Genomic DNA, 12,170 nt, shown 5'->3' with positions numbered 1-12,170 from the left:
AAAACCTAAGTTTCTATCTCATGCATTTTCTTTTTTCTGTTGTTCAGCACTAATATTCTTTTGCAACCACTTTTCTTGCCTCGTATTTCCTGTATTTTTCTGCATAAAGTCCAAACTGTAGCAGAATTACCTCAAATACATTCTCTTATCTAAATGTTTCATTTACACATCTTTTGCTACCACTGTTGTGATCGTTACTGAGTAGCCTGAGCAAGTCTTTTGGCATAGGGTGGTGGTCTGCAACGGAAAAAATATTGCAGAGTTGGTGGTCTCACAGCAATTTTAGCAAAGAATTGGTAGCTCTTGTTCACCACTCAGTCTCAGAAATAAAAGCATTTTGCTCTGTTTGTTTCTCTCTTTCTCTTCTTCTCCGTTTTAAAATCTTGTTTCTCCTGCTACCTGTTTAAAAAAACGCAATAAATTCTAGAGTAAATTTTCTAGTATGAACGTTTTGTGTTTCATCCCTGCATCAAAAGCAATCCGAAGGACAAGGGTTGATTAGTGGAGCATCCTTGGCCCAGCACACGTTATCCCAGGAGAGGCAATACAATCTCAAAGCCATGCAGAGGAGAAGGAGGCAAGGAGGCAATAGATGCTCGCATTGTCCTCTTTGATAAGGAATCTCAACACACAGTGGGCTTCCTCTCTGAAACGGTAACCTTAGAACGTCCTTTACTGGTGCAAGGAAGAACAGGGATGAAACCACGTTGTGGAGCCAGCTTCAGTTAGGAGTCCAAAAAAAGGAGCTGCTTCACACACTTGTGGGGCTGCATTCCTGGAAGGGTGTTCCTCAGAGTGCCAGGACGGACAGTTGGGGATGTGCTCATTTGTTTTCACTCCTTTTACTTGAAGGATGGACTCACCCCACTCCACTGTGCTGCAAGAAGTGGACATGACCAAGTTGTGGAGCTGCTTCTGGAGCGAGGTGCCCCGCTGCTTGCACGGACCAAGGTGTGTGTCTTGTTAGAATATGTTAACAGCTCTATGTAACTTTCCACAGAATTTTTAATGTCACTGAAAGGACAAGGAAGAAGACAGGAACATTTCTGTTCTCCCAAAGGAAATGTATTAATGGGTAGAATGATCCAAAATAAGGTTTTCTTACATAATTAGGAACTATCCTTTCCAAATGTATGAAACAGCGTACACTTCTCTGCCCCTCTCTATAATAGCAGACTAAACACATGATATACAGTGCTACTGCAAACACTTCCTAAGACCGTAGGACACAGAGATGGGAAAGCTGGGTTGGTCACTCCTGAGAGATGATTCCAGGTATATATTTTCTGATCCTTCATATAAGGTAACTAGGACCTCTGACTTGCAGCTTCTCCTGATTATTTTCATGCACTATTTCAGACTTGGAAAATGATTTCAGTGTGTTCTTACCGATTTCTGAAAAGTGCACTTCGAATATCAATGCATTTTCTACAAGTGCTGTCCCTTTGGTCAAACTGATGAGAAAGATACTTGTTAGTGTAATGGTAAACCTCACCGAGCAGCACTTCACGTCAGTAACTTTCAGAGTGCCTGACAAAGGTAGCTGGTATCGTTAGTTGGAGAACAGTGGAATAGAGTATTGCAACGGTATGCTTGAAGTCCCCTGGAAGATCAGGAGCGATAAACAATTTAAATACCGCTTTCAGACCATTGCACTGTTTACTGGGCCCCACTCCCTCCAACATGGCTCAAAACAAGGGCAATTAGTGTATTCTGACTCATAGTTATCCTTATTGGAGACTCAAGATTTTCTTTTGATAGTCTTCAGGAGGTTTTATCACTGGGTTGCAAGCATATCCGCTCCATCCAATAAGGATGTGCTCAAGCTATGCATCCTTGATAGCACCAAGTAGTCCAGGTCATGCGTTTATGGAGGGGTGATCCACAGGGAGATGGGAATCGTAGGGAAAAGATTCCTTATATTTTCACTGATTCCTTTGGTGGGAGAAGGTGGTTAAGTGAACCTCATGTGCCAACACCCTCACTTCCCTAAAAGGTAGAGAGGCTCAGAAGAACAGGCCCTGCCATATATGCCGTGCACACTTCAGGCAGGGTTCCCAGATGTTGCCATTCAAAGGCAGATGTTGCCAGTCAGGACTAGGACTTTTTCAGTTTTTCTTCCAGTCTGTAGCTCAGATGTGGCTCTGTTTCAGTGATGGGGTGTACTCTGCAAACTCATGATGGCATCCTTCTAATATGTGCCACCATCTAAGTGAGAGTTACTAGAAGTTACTGTTCTGTTTTCTTTTGCCACAGAATGGACTCTCTCCACTTCACATGGCGGCCCAGGGGGACCACGTGGAATGTGTCAAACACCTACTGCAGCACAAAGCTCCCGTGGATGATGTCACGCTGGATTACCTGACTGCCCTCCATGTGGCCGCGCACTGCGGCCACTATCGTGTCACCAAACTTCTTCTGGACAAGAGAGCAAATCCCAATGCTCGTGCCCTGGTAAACCTGTCCCACCTGTGTCGTGTAACAAAGCTATCCAGGGCAGATGAGTAGCTCTTACCAGTAAAGCTAAGTGAAAACTCTGTTCACAAACTCCAACAACCTTAAACAATTGCAGTAACAACAGGGTTTGTCACACCTGCTGCTTACCAGCATGGTATCTCGTATCGTTAGGCCTAGTCATGGACCACGTCCCATGGCGAGTGGCTGTAGTATCCGGTCTGGAAGCTTGACAAGAGTTCCTAAAATCAGAGCCATTTCTGGCTGATGCCAATGTATGCATTGGTATTTTACTGAATTAATACTTCAGTTTTCCCTATTATGTGGTATGATACACAAATAATTTCTAAGCTTTCAACTGAATCAGTAAGTTACTTGGCACGGAGAAAATATATTAAAAAGCTAATACTTCTGCATTTATCAAATGATGACATTCCCTTCTATTAGGTGCCACTTTCCTTCCTTTTCAAAAACCTGTTCTTATGCTTACAGGAAAACAGGTATGATTCCTTTTGCTCACTGATCAGGTCATTAGCCCCGAACCGAGAGAAAAACATCACATTTGGCTTCAGAAACATATAAAGCTTTCAAGAGTCTTTAATCTATCCCCAAAGCCAGACAAGGTTCCAATTTTCTCTAATAGGAAGTGTCCCCATGAACTGCTAGCTGGATGGAAGTTAAAATACCAACATATTACACTCAGTGGGGGAAAGAAAGAGACTGTGAAAGCTTGAGATACTTCTGCATGGCAAGAAGTCTGACGCTGCCTGCTGCATTCAGTGCCTCCACCAAACTTCCACCGCAGGCCACTCTGATGTCTTCCCCACCTTCTTGCCTTCAGTATGACCCTGTGTTTTTCTGTGAAGGCTCCCTTTATCCCTTACTTCCCTTACTTCCTTGGAACTGACTTTTTATTGACGCAATTTTCTTCTGCCCTCTCATTTTTCTTGGCCTTTACCTGCAAATCCCGTAACCTCTCTTGCTTCCTCTTCTTACACTTTTCTTGTTTTGTCTTTCTCAGTATCACATTCACTTGGTTGATCTTTTTCGATGCTGTTTTCATCCTTTCTTATTTTTCTTGCCAGTCTTCTGATTATCTTTAACTGTACTTTTCTCAGCTACCCACACGTACGCATTATATGCTAGCCCCCACATCTTCTTTCTTTCCTTCCATGACCAAAAATACACCTTCTGTTCCTCCCCCCCCTCCCTCCCAGAGAAGCATCTGAAATGAAAGGAGAACACCCTCAGGCCGCTGCCTCTCTGCTCCCTTCCCTCCAGACTGATTTTTCTCCCCTCTCTCTCCCTTCCTCTCCCATTGGGGACTTGTCGCCTCTGGCTTGTTTATAGTATTTAATATATTAAATGATGCTCATCATTTCTGTTAGTGAGACATTTTTTCTGTCTTCTCTCCCCCATCCAACTGTTCCTCACTTAAATAGAAGTAGCAAAATTAAATCAACTCAGGCAGTAAAATTAAGTGAAAATATGGCAACTTCTGAAACAGCAAAACTCCCTGTGAAGTATATTGAGAGATGTTGTGTGGGAGGTAAAATATCTAATTGTTTTGGTTCCTTCTTTAGAGATTGGAGAAGGCTAGTAGTGGTAATAATATCCAGCAGACTCCTGTGATGGAATAAATTTTACAAAGAATTCATTTTCAGCTAGATTTAAAAAAAAAAAATTGTTAATGTTTGCAAAATGATTTGGGGATACAAGCACTATATGAGTTCTTAGCTTTTTCAACTTGTATATGCTTTAAAGCACCTTCAAATCAACTAGTAATTAACATTTCCCTTAACAGTAGCATAGTCTTTCACATGCTTCTTCCCATGAGCTAAGATTTCCCTGATACGTTCTGTTTACTGCTAGTTGATTGTTTAGCAATACTGATCCTTTTCATTAGAAAACAGAGCAATTTTTCAACACAATCTAAAAATGGTACCTGTGCTTTTCACTAAAATGTTCACATACGGTGAGTAATGCGTTTGCTTAGCTTTAGGCACACAATTAACCTGCATTAACTATAATAGTACATAAAAAAAAGCTTGAAGTCCAAGCATGTATTACAGTGTAGAGTATGAAGACATGCTTTGATTTGGGCCTCAATCTTACTGAATACGCATTTCCAAAGGAATTAGTATGTGCTGATGGTAAGCACAACACTAAACTTACTGTCTCAGAGTACAAAATGCTAGGTTGCAATCTTGATTTAAGATGTTCCCTTCCCCACCCCCCCTTCATTCCTGTCCCTGCTCCATTTAATTTTAATCCAGATGATACCTTGCTTATGATGCTTTATGACTCAGCAGGGCAGGAATAAAGGAAAGGGGGCCACAAATACTTGAAGTGTAAACATTTTATATCGTGAAACCATGGCTGAAGTAGTGATTATTTATTTAAGGTACCTCACAGAATGCACACACACGTGCACAAACATGAATGCAGTATACTGTAGATCGATGCATAAATGTAAAAATAAATACCCATAGATGCTTAGATTCCAAGATATTCTGAAAAGACAAATAAAGTAAGGTGGAATCTGGAAGTACTCTGTTCTTTTCCTGGAGAGGTACAGAATATGCTTTGTACATTTCAAAAGACACTAGCTGATTTCAAAGTGATCACTGTAATTTCTTCTCTTTTCCTTGTGTTAGGCAATCTTTAAGTCACCCTTACATACACATGTGCAAACTTTGGAACCACATACATACACGCGCTCACGCGTACACCTGAAAGTCAGAAGGGGCATGTCTGTTTTTGGAGGTGGAAGTTCAGTTTCTCTCCATTGCCTGAGAAGAAAGCAGCGGCACTGCTTTGTTCTGCCTCAGACCTCTGGGAGATGTCTGTAATTCATAACCTGTTGTGCTTAAAGAACAATTGCTTCTGGTACTCTAACACTGCTCCCAGTGTGCCAGCATGGAGCTGTGTGGAAAGTGTAGCTGCATGTTTTTAACTAACATGACTGTCTTTTGCACAGAATGGTTTTACTCCACTGCACATTGCCTGCAAGAAAAATCGCATCAAAGTCATGGAACTCCTGGTGAAATATGGGGCTTCAATCCAGGCTATAACAGAGGTAGAAAAATGTTTCATGTCGCGAAGAAACATTCCTTCTCTCTCTCCCTTTTTGCTTCCTTTTTTCTCTCTCCTATCATGCCTCACTTCCACTTATGTTTGATTTAAACGAAGAAGCCCCTTCCCTACGCCCGTGCAGAGGAGTAAAACTGCTCTTGCTTTGTTTCGCAGTCGGGCCTCACACCAATACACGTGGCTGCATTTATGGGCCACTTGAACATAGTCCTCCTGCTGCTGCAGAACGGAGCCTCTCCCGATGTCACTAACATTGTGAGTATGGCTTTGACTAGAATCATCTGTGCAGTACCTCCTCCGAAAAGGGTCTGGCCTACCATGTAGCTCAACCAAAGGTCACATTTTAATGATACTTTATGACTTTATTGCATTTTAGGACAAATTATTGGAGCACCTTTAGTGAAGAGGGGAAAATGGTGATTGTATATGCATTATAAGCCATCTGTGGTTTCATGCATTCTTCAACAATGCTTGAGTAGGTAAAGTTTCCCTTAGAAACAGACAAAGCTCACCCAATACATCCAAAACTGATTATAAGCCAAGTCACAGGGAAGACTGTGTTTCCGTTCTGAAGGATGAAATTTAAGTCCAAACGGCTCAGATTTCTGCTTGCATAGCTTCACTGGCTGCCATGAAATTGTGTCATTTGTAGCAGTGAAGGGGTATAAAATGCTTAAAACCTAACAATTGAATAGAAAGTAAAAATGTTAAACTCAAGATGTTCCTCTTACACAGGAAATTCCAGGAACTGGTGCCTTTTGAAAGAACATGCTTAAACCTAGAAAATGTGACCTTTGGGAGGTAACACAAAATGCAGAAACTGACTTACCATAGAAATCAGTGTTTGTGTACCAATAGCCTAGTTACCAAGAAGAATAACACTAAAAAGAACATGATCGTTTTCAGGGCTGTGTTTCATAGATATCTTACTGTTTGAATTTGTCAGTATGAACAAATATTCAATTTATGGCCACCTGCAGTTTGAAAGCAGCTTTTTACCAGTAAGTAATGTTATAGATAAGTGTTCCCAACAACAAAACAACCGCCAAAATTTTGTCATCCAGGTACACTGGACTCATCAGTTTTTCTCAGTTAGAAAAATCCTACATGGAACCGGTAAAAATGTTGAGCACACAGGGTTGTTTGCTTGAATCGCTAGAAGAGACTTTTCTTGACAAAGTCTCTTCCTGCTTTCATATTTTTTTATAGAAGCAATCTTTATATAAAGACTTTATTGATGATATGAAAGCCAACAAGAAATTCTTGTGGAAACAATTAGAAGTATTGTGTTACCAGACATTTGTGTGCAAAGTTTAACACTTTACAATTTATGCTACACAGGTGTCTTGGCTTTTACTTGGTAAGCTGAAGTTCCCTGATGAATTACTGACTGTTTCCAAAAGCTAAATTGCTTTGCTAATTCAAGTACAAAAGGGTCTTTATAGAAATTTGATCTTTAGAGTGTGTGAAATGTAAACCTTATTCACATTTTAAACAGCTCATTCTCCAGGTAATAAAGTTTATATAGATGAAATTCTCTATTATGATTCGTAGCTAGGGCTATGGAGTTTTGTTTGTTGCCTACTTAATAATCACAGCTGGTAATACAATGTTAATTTTAAAATGACAAGATAAATCAACTCCTGGTGAAGAGGGTTTGTTTTAATTAGAAGTTCATAATAGTAGGCAAGCTCAGGCTGCTTCTTTTCCTACATCTAGATGAAGGACAAGATGACATGATTCCTGATTCTGATGCAAAAGATCTTGACCAGAGTGTTCATTTTGGCAGTTGCAGTTTACCTTCATAGTCGTGGGGGTAAAAGCCTTACAACAGAATACACTCCAGCTGTAGAGTAAGGAGAAGGAACAATTAACACACAGAAGTGATCAGTCCTGCTGTGTTATTGTAACATAGCAGATGAATACAGAGCTCCTGGTTGTGGAACTGTCCCAGTGCCTACTGTACCAGATACCGATGAGCTGCATAGGGCCTGATTTAGTCCACTTCAGGACAGTGCACTCATGGAATGTTGGACAGTGCAAAATTAAGCTAGAAACGCCATCGTCAAGGAATACTCATTTTCAGCGTTCCTTTGGAAACCTATGCAAAAAGTAAATGCTTTGAATGTATCATCCATACTTCATTATCCTGATGTGAAATTCCATATCGCTCCAGTCAGCTTTCCAAAATTTCATATTGAAGTTCTGTGGGCTACAAAAGGACTGAAACAAGATTCATTCCATAGCCTGCAGACAGAGCCACGCTGCTGAGCACAGATTTTACAGATTTCATGTGCTGACTCAGTTGTGCACAGCCATTGCAAGGCCTTTTAATGCTGCCAGCTCCACACAGTGTGCAGGAAGGGACCATCTGGAAAAATATCCTCTTCCATCTTGAAGCTCAGGTGCCTCACAATCCCTCGGGAGAGACAGGCTCAATATACCCTTACCTCCTGTGCGGCACACAGGCTGATGCACTGTTATGTAGAAAGCTGAGGAACATACGTGACCAGGGGACTCTATACGGCAGACTTTTCTATAAGCCAGGATTTTCATTCTGACACTCTGTAGTGAGATTACGTTTGTCTGGGATCGCCGAGTTTGCAAACCAAAGCGTACCCAGGCCTAGCAGCGTGTATGCACATGTGCCCTTCTGACCTGCCTCTTACTGGGGCTGCAGCCAGATTCTCAGCTGGCGGGAAGGGGGGTCTCGGCACGAACTGACATGGGTGGAATTTACACCCTCAGAGCTCTGTTTCTTCATGGAGGTTTAGGACACTGAAACGCTTTTGCTTTTCTGCAGCGTGGAGAAACTGCATTGCACATGGCGGCACGTGCTGGGCAGGTGGAAGTAGTTCGCTGCCTCCTGAGAAACGGGGCCCTGGTTGATGCCCGAGCCAGGGTAGGTGTTCTGCTTACAATTTTTTTTGCTTTCTCTTACTCAAAAACATAGCTGAAGTAGAGGAGCTATGGAGGAGCAATTTCATTTTTATTTGATCTGTTGAGTCAATATTAGGCACACCTAAAAACGTTTCTGAAAACAGTAACCTATTTATGCATAGATCTTCCAAAGAGAACGCGTGCAGTGGGCTGACCCCGGCTGGCAGCTTAGCCCCACTCAGTCATTTGCTTACTGACCCCGCAGCAGGATCAGGGAGAGAACTGGAAGGGCGAAAGTGAGAAAATCTCTTGGGTTGAGATAAAGACAGTTTAATAGGTGAAGGAGAAAGACAAAATAAACAACCTAACAACCCAAAGCAACCAAAAAGCCAAACCCACAAAACCAACGCAAAGGCAGTCACTCACCGCCTCCCACTGCCCAGCCAGTCTCCGAGCAACAGCTCCTTTGGAAAAACTCACCCCCTAGTTTTATTGCTGAGCGTGACGTTATATGGCATGGATTATCTCTTCGGTCAGTTCAGGCCAGCTGTCCTGGCTGTGTCCCCTCCCAACCTCTTGCCACCCCCAACCTATTCCCTGGGGGGCCAGAGGGAGAAACAGAGAAAGCCTTGGTGCTGTGTAAGCACTGCTCAGCAAGAGCTGAAACACCGGTATGTTATCAACACTGTCTTGGTCGGAAGTCTAAAAGAGAGCACCATATGGGCTGCTGTGATGAAAATTAACTCCATCCTGGCCAGACCCAGTACAATGTGCCTGACTCAGACCAGCAATAGCTATTCTGTCTGAGCAAGGAGGTGCACAGCCATGTCCTAAAACCAAACATCAGAGGTTCTGATAGCAGTTTGTGCCAGATTTTGAAACCAAGGGGACTGTTTGTAGAGCAAGGTACAGCTGTTGTAAAACAAATGAAGAACTCAAAGGGGAGAAAGTAATGCTCACAGCGATGCATGCTATCTGCTTGATAAAAGGAAAAATGTTTTTCTTCATAGTTCTCTCTGTTGTACTAAGACATTGCTGAAGCTTATCACAAAAATTAACCCGTGAGCCCTCCATTACTGCCTTTTTTTGTACTATTCCTTCCTATGATTTTTGCAAGACGAATGCATAGATAGATCTATTGGGATCAGCCAGAATATTGTGTTCGGGGTGGTTCTACCTGCACTAATTATCTACTCGATGTGAGTTGTAGGAAGAACAGACTCCACTGCACATTGCTTCTCGCTTGGGTAAAACGGAGATCGTCCAACTTCTGCTACAGCACATGGCCCACCCTGATGCTGCAACAACTAATGGGTACACTCCGCTGCACATCTCTGCCAGAGAGGGACAAGTTGATGTCGCATCAGTTCTCCTAGAGGCAGGTGCCTCGCACTCCATGTCCACCAAAGTAAGATGAAATGCTTTATGTCTGTATTCCAGTAGCACACGCAGTGCGTGCCAGCGCACGTGTGTTCCATGAGGAATGCATTTTCACACTGGGAAATTGAGCTAGTTTGGGTCTTTTGTTTGGTTCTTACTTAATCAACAGTGATCCAATAGACTAAAGTAATGTATCAGAAGTTAATCGAATTTTGACATATTTCACTGTCATCTAAAGTTGGCAGTTTGGTTCCCACTGGGGCCAAATGCAGATTGTGATAAATACACGGTCCCAACAGGTTTAAAATGTACACGAAGTCTTTGCTTGTCTCTTTCCCATTGTGTTATGGGTAGGGCTTTTTTGGCCAAAATTTTCAAAAAAGACAAGGGGATGACGATGACACTTTTTAAATGAACACGCCTGCTTATTCTTCAATTCATTTTTTATTTAAATAGTAAAATAATTCTGGTCTGCGCTAGCTGGAAGGGATCTTCCTAAAACATACAAGTCAGCATCTGTCCAGTTGCATCTAATGTTGAATCTATTTTCAGTGGTTCTATAAATGAAGTGTCATATGACACAACAGGCCATTTTGTCTGGGGTTATAAAAGAAATAGTCTGCAAAATAATTGTTTTGTTAGCCAAAAATGTTTACCAATAGATTCCTAACAGAATGATGAACATGTAAGAAAACAAGATAGCTGTGAATAGAATTATGTGCTGAGGTATCTTTTCCAAATTTACCACATGTGATTAAGTGAGAATCACTTAATTCTTAGTATTGTTTTAGGTCTTTAAAAAGTACTCCTGATTTTACAGCTGAAGCTTAAAACATATTTTTGAACAATGGGGTGTCTTCCAGGGTTTAGAAGACTAAACCAGCAATTTTCAAATTATGATCCCCGGATTACTGGGAATGCTTGCTGTTCTCCTTTTATGCAGCTGTTAAATCACATTAGAATGGCTAAAAATACACTAAATACTTTCCTAATTTCCCATATTGCTTTGTGGCAGTTGCTTTAGTACTGCAGGAACATCCTATAATTATGAATAGGAGGAGCTGTAGTCCACTAGATAATCTCTGTACAAACCTGTGATGCATGAACTGGAAATGTTTGAGATTCCCTGATGTAAACTCTTTTTGAGGTGGGATTAATGGAACAAGATGATAATGGTAATAGACATTACACATCACTTATGTGTCGGGCAAATAGGTCATTGTAGCTCCCCGGAATTACTGTCAGGGCAGCGGTGCAGTCTGCCACCTACTGTCTTGTATCCAGGAGTTTTCCTTATCAACGTGTTTTTTGAAATTAAAAGAACAGGCAAAGAGCATGTTAGTTTGACACAGACCTTACACCGGTGCTGTACTGACAAGTATTATTACAACAAATAGAAAAGGATTATTTTTAAAAGACAAGGTTTTCAGTCTTGCTACAATGCATTTCCAAAAGCACTGCCATTGATTGAGTCAGGCATGACTTCTTTTAGCTGCAGTTCAGAGGCTGCAGCAGAACTTGGTGACTGTATGGATATGAGCCCAAATAGAAATCATTCCTCAACAAACTCTGAAGGAGGAATACGAAGTTTGGAGCTTTTCTCACTGAATTTAGTTAGTGTTTCATTGTTACTGGCAACAATTGATACAGGAAATATTTCTAAAGCTGTCATCATGAAACTAAAAAGCGTGGCTGGTGTGGAGTAGAAATTTGAACAAGTGCCTTCATTGCCCACACACAGTGTATGCTGCTAGTAGAGTCTGTACCAGATAAAATGTCTGCCAGCCTGACAGTATATGCACAGGAAAGAATAATAAAAGGGAAAGTGTTTTCTTCTATGTCATGCTTCTCAAAGTGCTTTCAAGAGATGATGCTCTTTCTAGGTACGGCTACTGATACTGCGAGCTAGAATATAGGTTGAGGAGTAACCAGTTAATACATAGGTCTTAAAAGAGAGATGCCAGCATGACCTTTAACACAAACATCTGCTTTTTATCTCTTGGATTTTTGCAGAAGGGATTCACACCTTTGCATGTGGCGGCCAAATATGGGAGCCTGGAAGTGGCAAAACTCCTGCTGCAGCGCCGTGCCTCTCCCGATTCAGCTGGCAAGGTACTGACGAGAAAGAAAAAAAGTTAGGAGCGTTTTGGAGTCTTCCTTAGGAAAGAACTGCGTGAAACATGCACACAAAAGAAGGCTGCAGCTGCTTTCACGTGGTGGCTTTGGCTTTGTTAGGGTCGCGTTCCCCCAAGGGTGATGGTTACGTGCGCTAGTTTGGAAACCGGGCTACCGAGTCTGGGTCCCTGTCAGGAGGGCGCACTGCGTGCAGCTCTGAGGGCAGATACCTGTCCGTGGCTCAGGAA

General features: G+C 41.9%; 1 protein-coding gene across 1 annotated transcript; it reads left to right on the top strand.

Moving 5' to 3' along the window:
- Window positions 1-852: 852 nt before the first annotated feature.
- On the top strand, window positions 853-11,919 carry LOC104166167 (ankyrin-2-like; the record flags this gene model as incomplete). Its single annotated transcript, XM_009706011.1, has 7 exons — window positions 853-951; window positions 2,257-2,454; window positions 5,435-5,533; window positions 5,704-5,802; window positions 8,351-8,449; window positions 9,638-9,835; window positions 11,821-11,919. Coding segments are annotated over 7 exons (891 nt in total), but the record flags the coding sequence as incomplete, so codon positions are not given.
- Window positions 11,920-12,170: the final 251 nt, after the last annotated feature.

Source organism: Cariama cristata, unplaced genomic scaffold (assembly GCF_000690535.1).
Source record: "Cariama cristata isolate BGI_N322 unplaced genomic scaffold, ASM69053v1 scaffold8188, whole genome shotgun sequence".
Lineage (NCBI taxonomy): Eukaryota > Metazoa > Chordata > Aves > Cariamiformes > Cariamidae > Cariama > Cariama cristata.
This window is presented reverse-complemented; position numbering and strand designations above follow the sequence as displayed.